General features: G+C 44.9%; 1 protein-coding gene across 1 annotated transcript; it reads left to right on the top strand.

Annotated features, from left to right (window-relative positions):
• The first annotated feature begins 10347 nt into the window (after window positions 1-10347).
• On the top strand, window positions 10348-25092 carry gatc (glutamyl-tRNA amidotransferase subunit C). The gene is made up of 5 exons (XM_041202677.1): window positions 10348-10661; window positions 11906-11956; window positions 12486-12646; window positions 14457-14560; window positions 24837-25092. Exons 1-5 carry the CDS (start codon window positions 10491-10493, stop codon window positions 24896-24898), a joined length of 549 nt encoding a protein of 182 aa, XP_041058611.1. The 5' UTR covers window positions 10348-10490; the 3' UTR covers window positions 24899-25092.
• Window positions 25093-25124: the final 32 nt, after the last annotated feature.

Below are 25124 nucleotides of genomic sequence, written 5' to 3'. Positions count from 1 at the left end.
CCAGTCCCCGCGGTGCCCACCGGGCACGGAAGGCCTCGAGAGTGCCAGCAGACACCGCGTGCTCCCTCTCCAAAGACACCCGGCCGCGAACGTAGCCGTGGAAGAGGGATAAACAATCGGGCGGGACTCCCCCGTCGATCGCCCGCTGCCTGGACCTGTTAATAGCCAACTTGGCCAGGCCCAGGAGCAGGTTCACGAGGAGGTCCTCCTCCTTCCCGACCCCCTTCCACACCGGGTGTCCATAGATCAGGAGCGTGGGGCTGAAGTGCCTAAGGGGTTGTAACTCTTTCGAGTTAAAACAATCAAACTAAATTAACAAAATTGGGATAAATCAGGCACAGCCCCTAATTCAGGTCAGCTGTAAAACCAAGAACAAAGTTTAAAGGAAACTTACAAACTTTAAACCAAAATGTGATTAAATGGGTCGATAAAGCACCCCAGTCCCCGCGGTGCCCACCGAGCCCGGAAGGACTCGATAGTGCCAGCAGACACCGCGTGCTCCCTCTCCAAAGACACCCGGCCGCAAACGTAGCCACAGAAGAGGGACAAACAATCGGGCGGGACTCCCCCGTCGATCGCCCGCTGCCTGGACCTGTTAATGGCCAACTTGGCCAGGCCCAGGAGCAGGTTCACGAGGAGATCCTCCTCCTTCCCGGCCCCCTTCCGCACCGGGTGTCCATAGATCAGGAGCGTGGGGCTGAAGTGCAAACAAAACATTAATAACAGGTTCTTTAAATAACTAAAAAGGGAGTGCAGCCTACCACACTCTATATGAGCATAGTCCACGGACTCCACAAGACCGCAAAAAGGGCAGGTGTCCCGAGAGTCTGTGAACCTATGCATCCTACGGTTATAAGGGACTGCTGCATGCAACACCCTCCAACCCAGGACCCCGATAGAAAGGGGGAGAACACCTCCGTAGAGGGCCTCCCATCGGGGGCCTCCACCACCGGACGGCAACAAGGCACGCCAGGGCGTGTCCGGTCGACGGACAAGGGCGAGAAAATGGAAGGTGTGCAGCAGCAGTCCGTACAAAAAGCTCCTCTTTGCCGTGCCAAAAGGCACGGAGGGCATGTCCCTGAGGCGGCTCATATTGCGGAGCACCAGCACCCGAGGGAGGGTTCGGGGCTTGGGGCCAATGTGGAATTCCGTCCGAACAGGGGAACGTTCAGACGGAAGACCACCGCGCACCTGGGCCACCTCGAGAGCTAAAATAACATCAGGTCCGAGCACGACCGTTCTCAGGTCATGGATGGCATCGGCTGCGACCTGAACACTCACGGACGCGCGACGCACCAACTCCTGTGGGAGCATCCAGCCCAGTCCTCCGCCACCCAGCACGTCCCCGATCCTGGTCACCCCTGCAGCCACAGCCCTCCTCTCCGCCAACCACTGAAAAGGACGGAGGGGCGGATTCCTGAGCAGCGGCTCTCTGATGATTGCCGCTACTCCTGATGGGGGGAGAGCTGCGTCGCGAGGCGATCATGTTCCAGACTTTGATCAGGTTCTGGTAAAAGACGGGCAATGCCTGCAAGGAGCCACCGAGGCCCCTCTGCTCTATAAACAGGAGCTGCACGTCATAATTCAGGCCGTGCACCTGACGGAAGAAATACGTCATCAGGGCACACCATCTAGGAGGAGGCTCAACGTAAAGGTATTGCTGCAGGGTCTGAAGGCAGAAAGTCGCCACCTGCATGCGTAGACACACTAGCGCCTGACCGCCCTCCCTAAGCGGGAGACTCAGAACCTCAGCAGCAACCCAGTGCAATCTCTTGTCCCAGAAGAAGTCGACTAACAATTTCTGGATTTTTGTGACAAAGTCTGGGGGAGGGGTCAAAGTGACCAGCCGATACCACAACATGGTGGCGATCAGCTGGTTTATGACCAGGACTCGACCCCGGTAAGACAGCCCTCGGAGCAGTCCTGTCCAGCGCCGCAGGCGAGCAGTGACTTTCGTCTCCAGCTCCTGCCAGTTCGCCGGCCAGGATTCGTAAGGGGTTGTAACTCTTTTAAATTTAAAACAATTAAACTAAATTAACAAAATTGGGAAAAATCAAGCACAGCCCCTAATTCAGGTCAGCTATAAAACCAAGGACAAAGTTTAAAGGAAACTTACAAACTTTAAATCAAAATGTGATTAAAGGGGTCAATAAAACACCCCAGTCCCCGTGGTGCCCACCGGGCACGGAAGGCCTTGAGAGAGCCAGCAGACACCGCGTGCTCCTTTTTCAAAGACTCCCAGCCACGAACATAGCCGCGGAAGAGGGACAAACAATTGGGCGGGACTCCCCTGTCGATCGCCTGCTGCCTGGACCTGTTAATAGCCAACTTGGCCAGGCCCAGGAGCAGGTTCACGAGGAGGTCCTCCTCCTTCTCGACCCCCTTCCGCACCGGGTGCCCATAGATCAGGAGCGTGGGGCTGAAGTGCCTAAGGGGTTGTAACTCTTTTCGAGTTAAAACAATTAAACTAAATTAACAAAATTGGGATAAATCTGGCACAGCCCCTAATTCAGGTCAGCTGTAAAACCAAGAACAAAGTTTAAAGGTAACTTACAAACATTAAACCAAAATGTGATTAAAGGGGTTGATAAAGCACCCCAGTCCCCGCGGTGCCCACCGGGCACGGAAGGCCTCGAGAGTGCCAGCAGACACCGCGTGCTCCCTCTCCAAAGACACCCGGCCGCGAACGTAGCCGTGGAAGAGGGATAAACAATCGGGCGGGACTCCCCCGTCGATCGCCCGCTGCCTGGACCTGTTAATAGCCAACTTGGCCAGGCCCAGGAGCAGGTTCACGAGGAGGTCCTCCTCCTTCCCGACCCCCTTCCACACCGGGTGTCCATAGATCAGGAGCGTGGGGCTGAAGTGCCTAAGGGGTTGTAACTCTTTCGAGTTAAAACAATCAAACTAAATTAACAAAATTGGGATAAATCAGGCACAGCCCCTAATTCAGGTCAGCTGTAAAACCAAGAACAAAGTTTAAAGGAAACTTACAAACTTTAAACCAAAATGTGATTAAATGGGTCGATAAAGCACCCCAGTCCCCGCGGTGCCCACCGAGCCCGGAAGGACTCGATAGTGCCAGCAGACACCGCGTGCTCCCTCTCCAAAGACACCCGGCCGCAAACGTAGCCACAGAAGAGGGACAAACAATCGGGCGGGACTCCCCCGTCGATCGCCCGCTGCCTGGACCTGTTAATAGCCAACTTGGCCAGGCCCAGGAGCAGGTTCACGAGGAGGTCTTCCTCCTTCCCGACCCCCTTCCGCACCGGGTGTCCATAGATCAGGAGCTTGGGGCTGAAGTGCCTAAGGGGTTGTAACTCTTATGAGTTAAAACCAATCAAACTAAATTAACAAAATTAGGATAAATCAGGCACAGCCCCTAATTTAGGTCAGCTGTAAAACCAAGAACAAAGTTTAAAGGAAACTTACAACTTTAAACCAAAATCTGATAAAAGGGGTCAATAAAGCACCCCAGTCCCCGCGGTGCCCACCAAGCATGGAACCCTAAGGGGTTGTAGTTGCTCAGCCTGAGAACAGGTGTTAATCACTTGTACTTATTGGTCTCTGCTGTAAGTAAACTCCCAAGAATATCTCCTTGCCTATGGCTCCTTGTTATGATGAGCAGTGTAAGCAGAACGCCTGCCAGACCAGGTGAGTAGGATGCCTGGCATATGTGGGTGGTGAGTGGTGCCATGGTCAGGAAGATGACACAATCCGCAAGGCAGATGAAGATGTCTGTGGGAGAGTGAATGGTGATGTCCCTTGAACTGACAGTGAATGAGATCCCTGTGGATGTGTTTGTGAGTTGTCCATGTCACCACTCACCACCCACACATGCCTGGCATCCTACTCACCTGGTCTGGCAGGCATTCTGCTTACACTCTCTCCATCTGTCTTCATGCAGGACAAGCTGCCACACAACAAAAGGGAGAAGTCGCAAACTAGTGGAGGAATGCCTGAAATCAAGGTCCTCACAGACTTTGAAAATAGAGTCATCCAGCTGGCCAGCAATGATCTGGAGCATTCCTGTGCTGACCGTAAGGTCAGTGGTGCTCAGCGAAATGAGGATCCAGCAGTGCAACATCCATCAGACAACCATGCTGTGAGTCAGTTGCAATGAAAACAACCTCAGCCTATCCGCATAACTGGAAATCTACATTTCTAGCAAATCTCCTCTATAACATCTCTACTGCCATCCTTCCTGTAATGTGGTGACCAGAACTGTACACAGTACTCTGGCTGAGGTTTGGCTTGCGTTTTGTACAGTTCCTGTATTGCATCTCTGCCATAATATTCTATACATCAGCCAATAAATTGTCCCATATGCCTTCCCAATCACCTCACCTACCTGTCTTGCTACCTTCAGGGCTCTGTCAAAATTCATTCCAAGATTCCTCTGTTCCTCTACACTTTGTATATTCCCCTGTCTTGTTTGTCCTCCCCAAATGCATTGCCTCACACTTTTCCGGGGCACAGTCTCAGAATAAGGGGTCACCCATTCAGGACTGAGAGGAGAAAATTCTTCACTCAGAGGGTTGTGAAGCTTTGGAATTCTCTCCCAGAGGGCTGTGGGTGCTCAGTCGTTGAGTAAATTTAAGACTGGTTTGTTTGAATGTAGGACCCTAAGGGAATCAGGGGGTATGGGGATTGTTGGTAAAGTGGAGTTGAGATAGAAGATCAGCCATGATTGAATGTGGAGCAGACTTGAGTGGCTGAATGTTCCTATTTTCTTTGTTCTTAAAAATGATCCTGCTCCATCACCACTGACTCAATCCCACAAACCCATGGTCACCTGATTCAACAGCAGAAAATTTCTCCTGGCTCTTTTTGAGAGTCCAGTGGGTTAACTGGATAACATACATTTGTCAATTCTTAATTTCCATCTGTCACTGTGGAGAACCAGCCTCCTTCCAGCTCCCCAGAAGCAACCAGGGCTCTTGTGGCTCTGTGTCCCTCCATTTCCTTTTTTGAGAAATGACCTACTCTCGACCTTCCTCCTTCCATTCCATAGTCACCACACCCTGGGCAGTCCCAGAGACTCCAATCTTCCCCCCACCACCCCCTGAGTTATCCCAAGGAATGCTGAACATTGTGCAATCATCAGTGAACATCCTCACTTCTGACCTTATGATGGAGGGAAGGCCATTGATGAAGCAGCCGAAGATGGAAGAACCCTTGCAGTGATGTCCTGGGATTGAGATGACTGACCTCCAACAACCACAACATCTTCCTTTGTGCTCGGTATGACTCCAACCAGTGGGGAGTTTTCCTCCTGATTTCCAGTTTTGCTAGGGCTCCTTGATGCCACACTTGGTCAAATGCTGTCTTGATGTCAAGGATAGTCACTCTCACCTCACCTCTTTTGTCTACAGTTTGACCAAGGCTGTAATGAGGTCAAGAGCTGAGTGGCCCTGACCCTGAGGTGACCATGGTTTGCGGAACCCAAACTGAGTGTCAGTGAGCAGGTTATTGCTGTGTAAGTGTTGCTTGATAGCACTGTCACTTGACACCTGCTGTCACTTTGTTGATGATCGAGATTAGGCTGAAGGGGCGGTAATTGGCTAGATTGGATTTGTCCTGCTTTTTGTGACAGGATATACCTGGGCAATTTCCACATTGCTGGGTAAAAGCCAGTGTTGTAGCTGCACTGGAACATCCTAGCTAGGGGCGCGGTAAGTTCTGGAGCACAGCCTTTAGTAGTATTACAGGAATGTTGATAGGGCCCCACAACACTTGCAGGATCCAGTGCCTTTAGCTGTTTCTTGATAGCACGTGGAGTGAATCAAATGGGCTGAATACAGGAATCTGTGATGCTGGGGACCTCAGGAAGAAGCCGAGATGGATCATACACTTGGTTCTCGCTGAAGATAGTTACAAATGCTTCAGCCTTCCCTTTTGCACTGATGTGCTGGGCTCCTCCATCATTGAGGATGGGTATATTTGTGGAGCCTCCTCCGCTAGTGAGTTGTTTAATTGTCCATCACCATTCACGACTGGATGTGACAGGATTGCAGAGTTTTGATCTGATCTCTGTTGGTTGTGCGACTGCTTAGCTCTGTCTATCACATGCTGCCTCCACTGTTTGGCACACATCTAGTCCTCTGTTGTAGCTTCACCAGGTTGGCATCTCATTTTTAGGTATGCTTGGTGCTGCTCCTAGCATGCCCTCCTGCACTCCTCATTGAGCAAGGGTTAATCCTTGGCTGGATGGTAATGGTAGAGCGGGGGATATGCCAGGCCTTGAGGTTACAAATTGTGGTTGAGTACAATTCTGTTGCTGCTGATGGCCCACAGCACCTCATGGTTGCTCGGTTTTGAGTTGCTAGATTTGTTTGAGATCTATCCCATTTAGCAGATGTTCTGATGAAAAGTCATAAGTCATCAACCTGAAACATTAACTCCATTTCTCTCTTCACAGATAATGCCAGATCTGCTGAATATTTCCAGCATTTTTCTGGTTTAATTTCAGATTCCAGCATATTTTGCTTTAAATGAGAGAAGTGTGATGTGGTTTGTAATGCGAAGCAGTTTTTAATAACACCACCCAAAGCAGGAAGGCCCAGATTTAAAGTGATTTACAAAAGAAGCAAGTGTGACATGAAAAAAAACTTTTTCACACAATGAGTGGTTCAGGTCTGGAATGCATTGCCTGGAAGTGTGGTGGAGGCAGGTTCAGTCGAGGCATTCAAGAGGACAGTAAATGATTATTTGAATAGAAACAATGGCACTAGGTCATAATGCTCATTTGGAGAGTTGGTGCAGACATGATAGATCGAAAAGCCTCTTTCTGTGCAGTTAAGATTCTCCGATTTTAGACAAGCAGTAGGATTGCCGACTCTGATTAAATGATTTCCTGGAGGTTTCATCACATGACTTGGCTCCCACACTCCAGCCATTAGTTGGCCAACATATCCATCCTTGGGATGTTGTGCCTTCTTACACCAATTGGAAAACAAGAAGACCCATTGGAAGATGACTGTCAACCAAGCAGACTTTTATTTTCCTATTTTCAATATTTTTATTTCTGGTAGAGAGAAATATTTTTAAAAAATGACAAAAAAGCAATCTTTTTTAATGTCCGGATGCTTTGTCTCCAGGATTGCACACAGCAGTGTCCTTGAGTTTGATCTTCAATTTTTGGAGACTCCAGGCCAATCCTGGAGGGTTGGCAACCCTAATAAGGAGTGAGTGGGGGTTTAGTTCTGAAGAGGAAGGAGATTTTACAGTGTTCTTGCTTTTAATCATTGTCCCTTTTACCACCTCCTCGTTCCCCCATTGTCATGGCACTTCCAACAATGAATGCACTTAAATTAACTTCTTTGGTAAAGATCTGTCTGGATAATTGAAGAATGCAGGGTAAAAGCACACTCTGTACTATAGTTTCTTTTCATGGCTTAATGTAATTATAGGGTAGTGTTTGATGAGACAATAGGAACATTATGCTATTTTGGACAATTGAATAGTATGGGTAATAAATACAGTAATTAAGATGGAAATTGTGACTTCAGGGTATTAAGGCTAACATCTTAATGTAAATCAATCCCAGACTGTTTCTGTAGCTGAACTGCATAACATATGCTGCTGACTCTTTAGTGCAGTACTAAGGATTGTTTATAATGAAAATGAAAAATGCTGGAAACAGTCAGTGGGTCAGGCAGCATCTAAGGAGGGAGAAAAGAAATTAAATTTTCACGTTGGATGGAGTGTTTCCACAGTTGAGGTGTCATATTTCAAATGAAATGTTAAACTGAAGCCCCAACTCCCTCAGGTGGATGCAGAAGATTTCATGGCACTCTATGCACAATGGTGCATCCTACTGGACTAATAATCCAGAGAGCATGAGTTCATGACATTTTGAGAATTTTAATTCAATTTTCAGAAATCTCAAAATCCAACTGGTTCACTAATGTCCTTTGGGGAATTAAACTTGCCTTACCTGGTCTGGCCTACAGGTGAGTCTGGTCTCATGCTCAGAAGTGGCCTCCCTTGCTAACAAGTCATCAAGCTGCACAAGAGCAACTTGGAATGGCAATAAATTGAAGCTTTTCCAGGGAAGTTGATAGAAATGAATAAAGAAAAAATACATATTTGAAGTAAGGGTACCCTGGTTATTAGTGGATGTTCTTAACTAATACCATGAAAAGTAGATTATTTGTTGTTTATTTCATTGCCTCATTAGGCTATCATTCTGTGTGTTTTTGGATTTCATTGTGACTTCTTCTGTAAGAATTCCTTTGACAGCCTTCAATGGAATCAACAAAACAACGTATATTTATATAGCACCTGTAATGCAATAAAATGCCCCAAGGCGCTTTACAAGAACATTATAAAACAAACATAACACCAAGCCATATGAAGAGATATTGGGTCAGTTGACCAAAAGCCTGGTTAAAGAGATGGGTTTTTTGGAGTATCTTAAAGGAGGAAAGTTGGGTAGAAAGGCAGAAAGGTTTAGGGAGGGTATTCCAGGGCTTTGGGCCTAGGCAACTGAAGGCGTGGCCACCAAGTTTGGAGTGATTAAAATCAAGGATGCTGAAGAAGGTCAGAATTAGATGAGCAGATATCTTAAGTGCAGGGCTGTGGGGTTGGAGGAGATACAGAGATAGTGAGGGGAAAGACCATGGCAGGATTTGAAAACAAGGATGAGACTTTTAAAATCAAGATGTTGCTTTACCCAGAGCCAATGTAGATCAGTAAGCACAGGGATGACAACAAGACTCATTGCAAGCCACAATTCATGCAGCAGAGTTTTGCATGACCTCAAGTTTAAAGAGGGTAGAATGTGAGAGACCAGCCAGGGGTGCATTGGAATAGTCAAGTCCAGAAGTAACAGGAGTCCAGAGGGTTTTAGCACTGAGGAGCTAGGTTTGGCAATGTTATGGAGGTGGAAATTGGTAGTCTCAGTTTTTGCAGGGATATATGGTTGAAAGCTGACCTCAGGGTCAAATGTGACACCAAGGTTGCGAAGATACTGGTTTAGTCTCAAAGTATACAAGAAGAAATAGTGGGTGCTTGTGATAAAGGGACAGCAATAATCATGGGTGACTTTAATCTGTGTATAAACTGGTAAAACCATATTGGCAGTAGTAGCCTTGTTGAGGGGTTCATAGAATGCTTTTGAGATAGTTTCTTAGAGCAGCACATTCTGGAACCAGCGAGCAGGTTATATTGGACTTGGTATTGTGTAACATGACAGGATTAATCAATGACCTCCGAGTGAAGGCACCCTTATGTAGCAGCGACCACAGTATGATTGAATTTTACATCCAGTTTGAAAGGGAGCAGGGTGGGTCTAAGACTAGTGTTTTAAATTTAAATAAGGGCAACTATGTGGGCCTGAAAACTGAGCTAGCTGAAGTGAACTGGACTACTAGGATGGGGATAAATCAATGGAGAAGCAGTGGCAGACATTTAAGGAGGTATTTCAGAATACTTAGAATAAATATATTCCTTCTATAAAGGAAAATTCTAAGGGAGGACCCACCATCTGTGGTTAACTAAAGAGGTTAATGAAAGCATCAAACTTAAGGAAAAAGCATACAACAGCGCAAAGATGAGTGTACAGGTCAGATGATTGGTCAGAATATAAAGAATAGCAGAGAATGACTAAAAGGTTAGTCAGGAGAAAGAAATTAGAGTATGAGAAGAAGCTAGCTCTTCCAGTACTTGTTAATTGTTGGACCCGGATTAGCCTGGATCATAACTGAGAGGTAATAAAGAAACAGGCGTTGATTTGTAAGAGCCACAAACAGATTTTGGATAGTGCAATCTAACTTGAACACGAGGAAGATATTTGGAAAAGATGTAAACTGTGACACACACTGTACAGAAAATCTCAGTGAGATTATTGACTGGGATCCTTTTCAATATCAACAGAAAGTGTTGGAAAAGCTCAGTCGGTCTAGCAGCATCTGTGGAGAGAGAAACAGAGTTGACGTTTCACGTCTAATGTGAATCTTCTTTGGAGTTAATGAATTGGGGTTTAATGATTTGATGTATGGATTATTGATGATGGATTAAGGACTTGGTTTGATTTGGGTTTATGGATTATTTATTGGTACAGGTCTATGGGTTATTGGATTCAGAGTTTATTATTGATTTGGGTTTATGGATTAATGATTCCGGTCTATGGATTATTGATTCTGGTTTTATGGGTTATTGATTTGGTTTATGGATTATTAATTCGGTTTATAGATTATAGATTCTGGTTTATGGGCTAAAGATTTTGGTCCATGGATTATTAATTTGGTTTATGGTTTATAGATTCCAGTCTATGGATTACTGATTCTGGTTTTATGGATTATAGATTCCGGTCTATGGTCATTGATCTGGTTTAATGATTATTGATTCCGGGTTGATGGATTATTGATCAGCTCTCTCTCTCTCAGCCCGAGCTCCTGCTCCCCGGGCCGGGTTTTCTCCGTTGTTCCCACCCTCTGTGGGCGGCCCCTGGATCTCGGGCCTCGGCCTCAATCCCTGGGGACCGGGAGATGTGGAGCTTCACCTGGAGAGCCGCTCAGTCGGTGCCGCTGTCCCGGCGGCTGAGGCCTAACCAAGCGGTGAATCCTCGGGCTACCGTTTGGGAGAGGCCGCCTGGCGGCGCTGGGATTGAGGAGCCGGAGCCGGAGCCGGAGCCGGGCCCTGTCTTTGGCCGGAGTAAGGTAGGGCCTGTGAGCCGGGGATGGAGCCCTGGGTTCAAGACTGGAGACTGTCCGGAACTCCGGAACTTTTCACCGAGTCCCGGTCAATGTCCCCGAGGCTGGAGAGACCCCCCACCCCCCCTCACCACCCTGGATCAACCCCGCCCCCCACCAACAGCCCGGATCAACCCCACCCCCCCCACAGCCCGGATCAACCCCACCCCCCCCCACAGCCCGGATCAACCCCGCCCCCCCCCCCACAGCCCGGATCAACCCCGCCCCCCCCCCCACAGCCCGGATCAACCCCGCCCCCCCCCCCCCACAGCCCGGATCAACCCCCCCCCCCCCCACCAACAGCCCAGATCAACCCTCCCCCACCACCCCGGATCAACCCCCCCAGGATCACCCCCCCGGGATCAACTTCCCCCCCACCCCGGATCAATCCCCCCGCCCCCCCGGGATCAACTGCCCTTCCCCCCATAACGGGTTCAAGTGCCCCCTTCTCCCATAACGGGATCAACTGCACCCTCCCCCCGATAACGGGATCAATTGCCCCCTCCCCCTATAACGGGATCAACTGCCCACTCCCCCCAATAATGGGATCAACTGCCCCTTCCCCCCCATAACGGGATCAACTGCCCCCCCTCCAAATTGGGATCAACCGCCCCAAGCTGGGACCCCCCCAATCCAGATTCACCCCCTCTCAAATCGTGATCATTCCCCCAAAGCCAGGATCATCTTGCCCCCACCCAAACCAAGATCATTCCGTCTCCGAAATCAGCATCCTCTTTCCATATGATGATTCCCCTCCACACAGGACGGGAACTGCACACTGGGATGCAGTTCATCCACTCTCACACTGGGTGCCCCCCAAAAATTGAATCTCCTCCACATCTGGATCTCATCATTCCAATGGTCCACCCCCCCTCCAAACCAGGACTGGCCTGCCCTGCCCTGCCCTAAAGCCTCACCCTCGGTGTGGCGTGTGTTTCTGAATGCCTGCCAATTTGATGCTATATTGCTGGCACATTATCGTGTCTCACTGTACCTGATCCATTGATAGTGTGTAATTGTCTGGATTGAAACTTCAATCATGGCGTAAATTCCTTTCCTGTTTTTGGGGTTCAGGCACTGCTCTGTCCTCTGTCCACGTGGTTAGTCTTCATGCCAGTGAGGCCAGGCAGCCAGTGCTGGTGTGCCATTTAACCAGAGAGCCCTTGGAACCAATCTCCTCTGATTTAGATTTGCATTCTTGATCTTTGTAGGTGCCTCAGAGTCCATCCTGGCAGCCCATTGAGGACAGAGAGCTACCAGAGGTAAGCAAGCAATTATGGACACTAATTTCAGCTATTTTCAAATCTGTAAACCATTGGGTCAATGATTAAACCTCCACCTGTGAACCATAAAGACCTGGAAGATCAACCCTGGTCTATGCTGTGGTAGGATTGCTACAATTGACTCACCATCCCCGGGTGAGGGAGGGGATCTGTCAGTTCCAGGTAACTTTCCAGCAACCCCTGGTTTAAGTGCACGATGGGCAGACTCAGATTGAGCTTTCACAGTCAGCCTCCATCACACTTAAGGCCACTTGGGGTTGAGGGGACAGAAGGAACCTAAAAGTAGCTGAATACAGCTGCGGCGTCTGTGCTGCATCGTTTGTTGAGCATGTGGAGACATAGAGAGGTTTGATTGTTCTTTAGTGTAATCGTGTCCCCATTGCCTCAACCTCATGCAGGCCAGCAATCGATCCTGACTCTGTGGTACCGTGGCTGGAATATTTATCTGCTAATGGAGATTTATAGTAAATTAATGAGCACCATATGTTTACATGCAAACAAACTCCAGGTATCCATGGAGATGATTGACCACCTGGAACGATTGGCACTCATTGATTTTCGGAACCAGGAGGGTGTAGAAAGGCTGGCAGATGCCATACAGTTTGCCAACCAATTGCATGTTGTTGACACTGAGGGTGTGGAGCCCATGGATTCGGTGCTGGAGGACAGGTAATGGTGTTGTGTTGTCTTATCTGACAGTTGCTAAATTAAGGAGAGCACCAGAGACAAAGGAATTAGATTCATTAAATTATTGTGCAGGGAAATGAAATTTTACACTGATAAATGTAAAGTGTTGCAGTTATAAGTTCTGAAATTCCCTCCTTAAACCTCCCTACCTATAAAACACTCCTACAAACTTATCTTTTTTGATCACCTATCCTAACGTCTCCCCCTTTGGTGTCTGTGAAGCACCTTGGGACATTTTACCATGTTAAAAGAGCCATATAAATGAAAGTCATTGTTGGAAGAAACTAATGACCAGATAATCTATTTTAGTGATGCTGGTTGAACAACAATTTGTATTTATATAGCACCATTAAGCTAATACAATGTCCCAAGACACTTCACAGAAGCATCGATAAAATAAAAGTTGACACTGAGCCACATAAAGTGATATTACAGTAGTTGACTAAAGAGATAGATTTTAGAGGAACAAAAGATAGAGAAGTGGAGGGGTTCAGGGAGGAAATTCTGGAAATGCTCAGCAGGTCATCGAGCTGAAACATTGACTCTGTTTCTCTCCACAAATGCTTTCTGACCCACTGAGTATTTTCAGCATTTTCTGTATTTATTTCAAATTTGCAGCATCAGCGGCATTTTGCTTTTGTTTTCTGTGAATGAAGATAGATATAACCCAGGGCTGAGAGAGCAAAGGGGGGATCAATACCAGGGGTCGGGGACATATTTGCCTGAAGAGAGAGCCTGTGAACCTGGGGGACGGTGGAGGGCTGCAGCCTCTTCCCTTCCCCTTTAGACCTTAGGATGTTGTGGACAAACATAGCCCAGCATGGAGTGGATGACAGACAAACATTGCAACCCTCTGGTTTGAAAAGGGATACATAGAAGCTACACAGAGATAGAGACAGATTAAATATGTGGGCAACAAGGTGGCACTTGGAGTGTAATGTGGGGAAGTGAGAGGTTATTTCTCTTTGGTTCTAAGAATAGAAAAGCAGAATGCTTTTTAAAATGCATGGAACTTCTAAATGTTGATGTTCGGAGAGACTAGGGTGTACTACTACAACGAACGCAAAAAGTTAGCAATTAGCAAAATGGCATGTTGATCTTTTTTGCAAGGGGGTTTGCAGTACAAGAACAAGGAAATCTTGCACAGTCGTATAATGCTTGCTACACACCTTGAGTACTTTGTGCTGTTTTGGTCTTAATAGCTAAGGAAGGATATACTTGCTTTGGGGGCTGTAAAGCGAAGGTTCACTTGATTGGTTCCTGTGACGAAAGGGTTGCCCTCTGAGAGGCTAAGTAAGTTGGGCCTATACTCTCAAGTTTAGAAGAATGAGAGGTGATCTCATTAAAACATACAGGATTCCAAAGGAGTTTGACAGACAGAGATTGTTTCCCCTGGTTGGGGAATCTAGAACAAGGGGCCACAACCTCAGAATAGGGGATTGATCATTTAGGACTGAGATGAAGAGAAATTTCTTCAGTCAGAGATTTGCAAATTCTTGGAATTTTCTGCTCCAGGGATTGTGGATGCTTCATCCTCATATTCAAGACTGGGATAGACAGAATTTTGATCTCTCAGGGAATCAAGGCACATGGAGATGGGTAGGAAAGTGGAGTTGAGGCAGAAGATCAGCTGTGATCATATTGAATTGTAGAGCTTGAGGGGCCATATAGTCTACACTTGCTTCAGTTTATATTCTGATGGAGTTGTCTGTCACTGATCTGAGAGATCTATGGACTATGGCTATAGGACCTTTCAATTCAGCTTCCAAAACATTGCTGTTTTTTCACACAGGCCATTGTATTTGCGTGCAGACATGGTCACAGAAGGTTACTGTGCTGAGGTGATCCTGAGCAATGCAAAGCATGTTGTAGAGGAATACCTTGTAGCACCTCCAGGTAAGTTCAGCCAGCATGACCACTGGAAATCATTGACGCTTTTGGGTTCATCATGTGGTATGAAATAAATATTGTTCTCTCTAGTTTTTGCCTCTCCTCCCCTGAAGAGATTGGAATCGATTTTCAACTTGTTGCCAAAGCTACAATTGATGTTGCAATTGGCTGCCTGAATTTCATGTACATTTATTGAATATCTATCCCATTGATTGTTTACTGGTGTAAGTGTCTCTTCTGACATTATTGGCCAAACGTCTGCTGTTGGCATGTGAGCCATGATAGTGAACGTAGGCTTTCAAACGTCTGGGAAAGGTAACCACCAAGTCTGATCCTGATCTCACCTAGTGCCTAAACGTGAACAACAGGACCGAGGGTGTTGTTATATAATAGTTGAGAGGAAGTCATGGCCGATCTTTCTTTTTGCCTAATCTGGGGTACCTGTTACGTCTTTAGCTGAGGTCAGCTAACTCATTGTAATTCAGTGATCTGTGACATATGTAGGAACGTAGAAAGAGGAGTAAGTCATTTAATCCCTCACGTCTGTTCTGCTATTCAGTGAGATCTTGGCTGAACTGTGACCTAACTCCCAACCGTTGCCCATATTCCTTAGCATCTTTGGTTAACAAAAATCTTTCAATCTAAGTCATAAAAGTAACAATTGATCCAGCATCAACTGTAGATGAGAGTTCCAAAACTTCTACCACCCTTTGTGGTAGAAAAAACCCCTACTCTATGGCAGGGGAATGGGAAGCTATGCAAGGAGTCAGAGGAGGGGGAATCAAGGACAAGAACAAAAGACAGAAATGGGAATAAGAAAAGTGATGGGCAGAGAAATCAAGGGTTGCATTCCTGGTTAAAGAGCAAGTTAACACAATAGTGAGGAAAGATATTAGCTCTGACGATGTGGAATCTGTATGGGTAGAGCTAAGAAACAGTTAGGAGCAAAAAACATTAGTGGGGATTGTATATAGACCCCCAAACTGTATTGGTGATGTTGGGAATGGCTTTAAACAGGAAATTAGAAACGCATGCAATAAAGGAGCATCTGTAGTTATGGGTGACTTTAATCTGCATATAGATTGGGCAAATCAAATTAGTAACAATTCCTGGAGTGTATACGGGATGGTTTTCTGGACCAATGTGTTGAGGAACCAACTACAGAACAGGCCATCCTAGACTGGGTATTGTGTAATGAGAAAGGAATAATTGGCAATCTAGTTGTGCTAGGCTCCTTGGGGATGTGCGACCATAATATGATAGAGTTCTTCATCAAAATGGAGAGTGACGTAGTTGATTCTGAGACTAGGATCCTAAATCTTAATAAAGGAAACTACGATGGTATGAGGCGCGAGTTGGCTATGGTGGATTGGGAAATGTTACTTAAAGGGTTGATGGTGGATAGGCAATGACAAACATTCAAAGAGCGCATGGGTGAACTGCAACAATTGTTTATTCCTGTCTGGCGCAGAAGTAAAACAGGAAAGGTGGCCAAACCATGGCTTACAAGGGAAATTAGAGATAGTATTAGATGCAAGGAAGAGGCATATAAATTGGACAGAAAAAACAAGACCTGAGGATTGGGAATATTTAGAGTTCAGCAAAGAAGGACCAAGGGATTGATTAAGAAGGGGAAAATAGAATACGTGAGCGAGCTTGCAGGGAACATAAAAACTGACTGTAAAAGTTTCTATAGGTATGTGAAGAGAAAAAGATTGATGAAGATAAATGTAGGTCCCTTACAGTCAGAAACAGGGGAATTTATAATGGGGAACAAAGAAATGGCTGGCCAACTAAATACATACTTTGGTTCTGTTTTCATAAAGGAGGACAGAAATGACATACCAGAAATGTTGGGGAACACAGGGTTTAGCGAGAGGGAGGAACTGAAAGAAATCAGAATTAGTAGGGAAATGGTGTTGGGGAAATTGATGTGAGTGAAGGCTGATAATACCCCAGGGCCTGATAATCTACATCCCAGAGATAAGTGAAGATAAAAACCCTCGAATGGCTTAAGAAACAATTAGATGCTGAAACAGAGGGATTTTAACATCTCTCTGGATGAATGAATTGAGATGAGAAAATAGCTTCTCCATCAATATCTAAGGAAGTGGCTCTAGAAATAGTGGATGCATTGGTGGTTATCTTTCAAGATTCTATAGACTCTGGAACAGTTCCTACAGATTGGAGGGTAGCTAATGTAACCCCATTATTTAAAAAGGGAGGTAGAGAGAAAACAGGGAATTATAGACCAGTCAGCCTGACGTCGGTAGTGGAGAAAATTCTAGAGTCCATTATAAAAGATTTAATAGCTGAGCACATGGAAAACAGTGGCAGAATCGGACAGAGTCAGCATGGATTTACAAAAGGAAAATCATGCTTGACAAATCTACTGGAATTTTTCACGGATGTAACTAGTAGAGTTGGTGAGGGGGAGCCAATGGATGTGGTTTATTTGGACTTTCAGAAGGCTTTCGACAAAGTCCCACATAAGAGATTAGCATGTAAAAGTAAAGCGCATGGGACTGGGGGTAGTGTATTGAGATGGGTAGAAAACTGGTTGGCAGACAGGAAACAAAGAGTAGGAATAAACGGGTCTTTTTCCGAATGGCAGGCAGTGACTAGTGGGGTACCGCAGGGATTGGTGCTGGGACCCCAGCTATTCACAATATATACTAAGGATTTGGATGAGAGAACTAAATGTAATATCTCCAAATTTGCAGAAGACACAAAGCTGGGTGGAGGATGAGCTGTGAGGAGGATGCAGAGATTCTTCAGTGTGATTTGGACAAGCTGAGTGAGTGGGCAAATGCATGACAGAGGCAGTATAGTGTGAATAAATGTGAGGTTATCCATTTTGGTAGCAAAAACAGGAAGGCAGATTATTATCTGAATGGCTATAAATTGAGAGAGCGGAATATATGACGAGACCTGGGTGTCCTCATACACCAGTCGCTGAAGGTAAGCATGCAGGTGCAGCAGGCAGTAAAGAAGGCAAATGGTATGTTGGCCTTCATAGCGAGAGAATTTGAGTACAGGAGCAGGGATGTCTTGCTGCAATTATACAGGGCCTTGGTGAGACCACACCTGGAATATTGTGTGCAGTTTTGGTCTCCTTATCTGAGGAAGGATGTTCTTGCTATAGAGGGAGTGCAGCAAAGTTTACCAGACTGATTCCTGGGATGGCAGGACTGACATATGAGGAGAGATTGAGTCGATTAGGATTACATTCGCTGGAGTTCAGAAGAATGAGGGGGGATCTCATAGAAACCTATAAAACTCTAACAGGATTAGAGAGGGTCTAGTCAGGAAGGATGTTCCAGATGGTGGGGGAAGTCCAGAACCAGGGGTCACAGTCTGAGGATATGGGGTAGACCATTTAGGACTGATATGAGGAGAAATTTCTCCACCCAGAGTGGCGAGCCTGTGGAATTTGCTGCTACAGAAAGTAGTTGAGGCCAAAACATTGTATGTTTTCAAGGAGTTAGATATAGCTCTTGGGGCGAAAGGGATCAAAGGATATGGGGAGGAAGCGGGAGCAGGCAATAGAGTTGGATGATCAGCCATGATCATAATGAATGGCGGAGCAGGCTTGAAGGGCCGAACGGCCTAACCCTGCTCCTATTTTCTATGTTTCTATGACTTGCTTCCTAATTTAAGTCCGGATCAATCCAATGGAATTTCTAGACTGTGCCTCTGGTTCTGGAGTCTCAACCGGTGGAAACGGTTTCTTTTTATTTACACTATTCATTCCCCTTCATATCTTGGAAATTTTGATCAAATCACCCCTTAAAGTTAGAAATTCGGGAATACAACTCTATTTTGTGTAATCTCTTCTCATAATTTAACCTTTGGAGTCCAGGTAGCAATCTGATAAATCTTCAGCCAGAAGTGCTGTGTGGATGATCCATCTTGGTCTCCTCCTGAGGTCCCCAGCATTACAGGTGCCAGTCTTCAGCCTATTCCATTCACTTCAGCATGAGATATCAAGAAATGGTTGGAGGCACTGGGTACTGCAAAGGCTATGGGCCCTGACAACAAGCCAACAATAGTACTGAAGACTTGTGTTCCAGAACTAGCCATGCCTTAGCCAAGCTGTTCCAGTACAGCTGCAACATTAGCATCTACCTGTAAATATGGAAAATTGCCCAGTTATGTCATGTCCACAAAAAGCAGGACAAATTTGATCCATCCAATTACCCCCATCAGCCTACTCTCGATCATCAGCAAAGTGATGGAAGTGGTCATCAACAGTGCTATCATGCAGCACTGACTCAACAATAACCTGCTCACTGACACTCAGGGCCACTCAGCTCCTGACTTCATTACAGCCTTGGTCCAAAAATGGATAGAGGTCAGAGTGACTGCCCTTGACATCATGGCAGCATTTGACCAATTGTGGGAACAAGAAGCCATGGCAAAATTGGATTCAGGGGGAAAGCTCTTCATGGTGGAGTAATACTGAGCACAAAAAAAAACACTTTTGGTTGTTGGAGGCCATTTAGCTCAGTCCCAGGAGATTGCTGCAGGAGTTGCTCAGGGTAGATACCTAACCCCAGCTATCTTCATTTGCTTTGTCAATGACCTTCCCTCCATCATAAGGTCAAAAGTGAGGATGTTCACTGAGTGCCCTCTTCACTCATCTTAATTACTGTTATTTTGCTTATTTAATTCTGGCCAGTTTCTGACTCTGATTCAAAATTAATGTTTCTTTGGAATGTCTGGCACGCTGACCTCTTCTTCTAAAGTAAATACTGACGCAAAATAATTATTCACCATGTCTTTCTTATTTCCATTGACAAAATTACCATTATCCATTTTGAAGAGGTGCCGATTGCACCTCACCACTCTTTATCCTGAATTGTTGATTCTGATATCCTTTGCAATTTTGTTTTCATGTTCCTTTTTTACCTGATTTCTCACCCTTGCTATTCTTTGTATATTTCCCATTCACCAGGATATGTGCTATTTGTTTGCATTTTTGTATGCTGTTTCTTCATTTTATATTGTCCCTGGTTGTCTTTTCTAGCAAGTAGAGGTCCTGCCCTTTAGGAGTATAAACTGGTCTGTGTCACAAATTATTTTTTGAACTCCTCCCACTGATCTTCTGTCATCTTAGCCAGTGACAGACTTGTCCAGTTTACTGTGGACAGTCTCTATCTCATCCAATTGAAATCAGCCTTACCTAAATCTAGATTAGTTATAGTTGTTTCACATTTTTTCCTTTCAAACAATACGTTCGACTCGATCATATGATCGCTATTAGATCAATGTCCTTGCAGCATTAGCCTTTTAACTAAACCTAGCTCATTACTCATTACTGTATCTAATATGGTCTGCACCTTTGCTGGCTCAGGACATATTGTTGCAGAAAATTATCCTGGGCATACTCAAGAAATTCACTACCTATCTGACATGTGCTTATCTGAAAGTTAAAATCCCCCATTAAAAACAGTGCCGTTGCTACATGTATGTCTAATCTCTATAAATTTATCACTTCATACCTGCTACCAGGGGACTTATACACAACTCTCATTACAGTCTTAAATTCTTTTCTATTTCTTAATTCTACCCATAAAGACTTCACTATCTCAGAACCTCTCATTATTGAGGTGATTTCATCCTTAATCACTAAGGCTACTTCTCCCCCTCTACCATGTTCCCAAACTTTCCTGTAGACCTTATAACTTGCTGTATTAAGTTCCTGATCCTGACCATCTTGCAGCCATGTGTCAGTAACGGCTACCCATAATCATACTACCTCTTTTGCCTGCCAACCACCCCCCTCCCCCCCACCACCACCGCCAAGTTCAGTTTGCACCTGCAATTCATTCAGTTAGTTCCTTAATACTCCATCCTTGCAACCACTTTATTTTCCCTTTCCATTAGGATCCTTGTCCTAGCCTGGTTCAGATATAGTTTCTTCCTGTCCCAGTACTGGTAGCAATGCCCCATCAAATAAAACCCCTCTTTTCCACTCCTTCAGTGACATGTTCATCTCTCTATTCTGCTTACCCCTATGCCAGTTTGCACATGGCTCCGTAATAATCCAGAGATTATAACCCTTGAAGTCCTGCTCTTTAATTTAGCCCTTCATTCCAGGATTTTGTCCAAACAGGACTTCTTACCTACTCTTTTCTATGTTGTTGGTTCCAACAAAGATTGCAGTTACTGGATCCTCCCCACTCCCTGAACAATTTCCTTTCAAGCTATCCTTTACCCTGGCATCAGGTAAACAACAAACCATGCAGGACTCTCAGCCTTGCTTACAAACAATATCATCCGTTTTGCTGACTTACTGCATCCCTAACAACTACTACGTTAAGTTTCCCCTCCTCCTCCAAGGTGCCATGATCCTCATCCTGACCATCTTTATCCTTATCCTCACAGATAACAAAGTTATTGCACCTGTTGGATAGGATCAGTTTCTACAGATTCTCATTCTTTAGCTCACCTGAGTTCCTTTTACTGTGTACGCTATTATTCACATCAACCCCATTCTGAGCCTGCATCTCTCATAAAGTATGGGCATAGCCTGGGATAAACAGTCCAGATATTGCTCCCCTTCCCTTATATATTGGAGTGCCTCCAACTCACACTCCAGCTTAATGAGCTGAGCCAGAGAGATTCAAGATGGAAATGGAGACATCTACTGTGGCTGCGTTCACTTGGGACAGTCTCACTGTGCACAAACTCTCATTCTGCAGTCATACTTTAGCCTAGATTATTTATATCTACTTTTCAGTTTGTGTTAACATTTTTTCCCTTTTGTCTACACACTAATGTACACTAAGCACTGGACAAAAATGTTAAATACCTATTGCTTCTAGCTTACACAAATCAATACAAATATTGGGGGCAAAAAGAGCAGCACTTCTATCCCCCTTTGCACCAAGTTCCCACACTTGCCAAACTGCCAACTTTTGCACTCCTTTTGTGACCACTCTGAGTCAGCAGTTACTGCTTATTTTATACATCTTTTTGAGTCAGCCCAGGTTACAAATGGGGCCTCAGATTCCCGCACACAGTAATTTCCATCTATTTAGACAACCGCTTATAATTCATTAATAGTTAACAGTCACGGAGAGCTAATATCTGTTAACTAGCTTGCTGTCTTTAAAGTTTCAAGTTTAATTTAAAATGTTAAACTAAATTTGTTTGAGAAATACTCACATACTTAACAGAGTATTCTCACTCACCAAATACCTGGCTTTTTGCACTCTAGTTACAGTCTTCACGACCATTTTGTGCATGTGACTTTACCTTTGAGCCAACGGGCAAGGGGGTGGAGGATGTTAAGTGAAATTCTTATATGTTGTTTAAAGAAGAGTTGAAATTAAGCTTTTAAATTACCTTTTTTTGTTTTCCCAATAGGCACTCATACAGTTTAATTAATGTTACAATTGATTTTTCCTTGATTCCCCCCCCCCCCACCGAGTGCTTGAAGGTGATACAAACTGAAAAAGCACTGCTTAACTGTTCTTCTGGTTTAGTACTGTATTTGGTGCTTCAAAATATAGTGTAATTTTAAGAATCTACTACTGTTCTGGTGGTAGTGTAGGTAGTCCTTTTTTGTGCTCATCAAAGTGAGGGATGTTAGTACTGAGGAATCTGACACTTGCCATATCAGCCAACCTGTGCCGACACCTGGAATTGAAACTTAATCATCTGGCACTTAGATAGCAGTGACTTTAATACACCAGGAAAATAGACACTGTGCTACAGGAGGCAACTTAAGGATTGGAAGGATTTTGGGAAAGAATCTGAGAGTGGAGATTGGGGGTGGCTGAAGGTACAGCTGCCAATGGGAGTATGAAGGAAAGGGGAACCTGCATAAGAGACTTAGCAGAGGAGCAAAGTTTGAAGTGAGGAAATTTAGGCTAGGAACTTGGAAATGAAAGGGTTGAGACCATAAGCACCATCGCACAGCAGCAGCATGTACCATCTACAAGATGCATTGCGGGAATTCACCAAGGCTCCTTTGACAGCACCTTCTAAACCCACGATCACTACCATCTAGAAGGACAAGGGCAGCAGATAGATGGGAACATCACCACCTGGAAATTCCCCCTCCAAGTCACTCACCATCCTGACTTGAAAATATTTCGCCATTTCTTCACTGTCACTGGGTCAAAATCCTGGAACTCCCTTCCTAACAGCACTGTGGGTGTACCTACACCGCATGGACTGCAGAGGTTCAAGAAGGCAGCTCACCACCACCTTCTCAAGGGCAACTAGGGATGGGCAATAAATGCTGGCCCAGCCAGCGAAGCCCACACCTGTGAATGAATAAAAAAATAATTTAAATCCAGGGATGAGAATTATAGATTTGACATTAGCAGACCAGGGACCAGTGAGAAAAGGTGCTGGATGAACAGGACATGGTGTAAGATAAATACAAGCAGTAGAATTTAGATGGGCTGGAGTTTATGAACATTGGAGATTGGTGAATTCTTTAGGTGAGCTGAGGCTGCATGTTATCAATCGCGAGTTTAATTCCAATGTAGATTGGGCACAAGTTGAAGCCAGAAGAGCAGGGGTCCATAAATACTATTAACCCACATCACTTTCAAGTGCTTCAGGATGATGTGTCCATGAGATTCAGACTATAATAGACATCCAATTGGAAACACAAGTACTAATAACAGTTGATGGGATGATTTGATTTTATGCATGGGAAGTTGTAAACAACTGAAGGGTCAAGTTGCATTGCATTCTCCAAGGCTGTCATTGCAGTGAATAGTGAAGGCTGAAAGCTGATGTCGACCCATTGTGATTTCAGTTTCCTTCACAGAATGGGCTAGGCTCCAAGCATTTATCAGCTTTACCTGGCATATTCCTTTAACCATGGTGCATTAACCTTTTTGCACTACATGATTTTTAGTATGGTTCACCCACTTCTTTCTTTGCATCAGGATAAATTATGAAACCCAAATTGCACTACTGTGACTGAAAGTACCACATTTAATAACTATCTCAGCAGAAAATCAATGTGTGGCTTTTGGAAGCTGCATTGGGAAATCATGCTAATTGTCAACTTGAAGGCTCTGGAATTGAACTCTTTTCTATTTTTGAATTTCATGGGAATGGGTGCCCTTCAGTATAAGGTTTTTGACTGCATTGACTTCCAGCCAATCTAATACAGCCCTCACCCAAGTACACTTGGATAATGATAAAGAGCAGGAACCCTGACTGATTCCTCACCCCCCCACCCAACTACAAGGTCACTGAGGCCCAATTGATGGTCTTTTGCTGCCACTGAGCTCAGTTGACTCAGCATGAGACCTAACCTAGACTCTTTGGTCTGTATATCTTAAGCTAGTTGTCAGAAAAATTCTCAAAATTGTTTGGGAGCCATTGTGAATATACTGTATGTGGCTTTTCAAAATTATTGGATGTCTGTTGGGGCCCATGGCTATCTCAATAGCCAAAAATGTCAGCCAGGCTGATGGGCAGGTTTGATTTATGCGCAAGTTGTGAACAGGCCAACCACTCTCATTGGCAATGGCTAATTTTAAATGTCAGTTGAAATTTTAGAGTTCATGTCACTGTTGAGCATGAATGTACTCATCTGCAAAATATATTGGATTCTTGCAGTGCTCTTTGGTTCCTGTACTTAGCTGGATAAAATATGACAATTATGGTGCCTTGGTTTACAGGAGATGTGTATAGAGCAGACCTGTTATAGTTCTGCATTATATGAAGCTGATTTCAGCCAAGGTGGGGACTCAATTAGTCTGTTCCTCAGGCATGTGTAGGATAATAGCCAGCATTTCTAATCGCAGTCCAGTGACCCAAGCACAATGTGCACACGTCAATTGGTGATAGGATCAGACTTAGCTCTGATGGCTTTCACTGTAAAACAATTTGCCACCACTTACTATGTGAAGAATATCCACTAAGTTCATCAATGACACAGCTGCTAATCCTATAAATCTTCAGGAGATTACAGAAGAAAATCAGGGGATGTGGGGGGGGAATTTTTATTATTTTAGAGCGTTATTAGATCTTGATTGTTACAACCTTAAAACAGTCTCTCCCATCAATTATTCTATGAAGTAAGATTTTGCTGCACATATTCCACCTTCCTTAAAATTATTGCATCCTGCTTGGAATGGTCAGAAAAGGTTCTGTGTTAAGTTCAGTGAGTGATCAAGTGTACAGGAGGCTCTGGAAGTGACAATTTCCGAACAACAAAAATAATTTGCCCAATCATTTGTTTTTTCAGTGTCTTACTAGGATTATAGTTTGCCTAATATAAATAAACATCTTTTCTTTTTAGGCAATATTCCACTGCCAAAGAAAGAAGAGAGAGACAGTCTCCTCCAGCATTCTAACTGGTGACCATGAGTTGTCAAAATTGGGATCAACATTTTCAAAATTTTTTGTGGGGCGGGGCAGCAATTCCGCTTCCTTGCAGAGACTGCTGGAAATCACAGAACCTACACCTGCTCAAATGAAGACCCAAGTGTAACAAGATTTATTAAGTGAACCAGTTTTTCATGTGAAATTCAGTAAAAAGTGTAATTGTTTCTCCATCAACTTGTGAAAATGTTAGTTATTTTTGATT

This window comes from Carcharodon carcharias, chromosome 13, assembly GCF_017639515.1.
Source record: "Carcharodon carcharias isolate sCarCar2 chromosome 13, sCarCar2.pri, whole genome shotgun sequence".
Classification (NCBI taxonomy): domain Eukaryota; kingdom Metazoa; phylum Chordata; class Chondrichthyes; order Lamniformes; family Lamnidae; genus Carcharodon; species Carcharodon carcharias.
The sequence above is the reverse complement of the archived record's forward strand: the minus strand, read 5'-3'. Positions and strand labels throughout refer to the sequence as shown.

Excerpts from the sequence above, each read along its gene's own strand:
- gatc (XM_041202677.1), top strand. The coding sequence starts at position 10,491 with ATGTGGAGCTTCACCTGGAGAGCCGCTCAGTCGGTGCCGCTGTCCCGG. Across the intron at positions 11,957-12,485 it reads AGGACAGAGAGCTACCAGAG|GTATCCATGGAGATGATTGA; the intron begins GTAAGCAAGCAA and ends AACAAACTCCAG. Across the intron at positions 12,647-14,456 it reads GATTCGGTGCTGGAGGACAG|GCCATTGTATTTGCGTGCAG; the intron begins GTAATGGTGTTG and ends TTTTTCACACAG.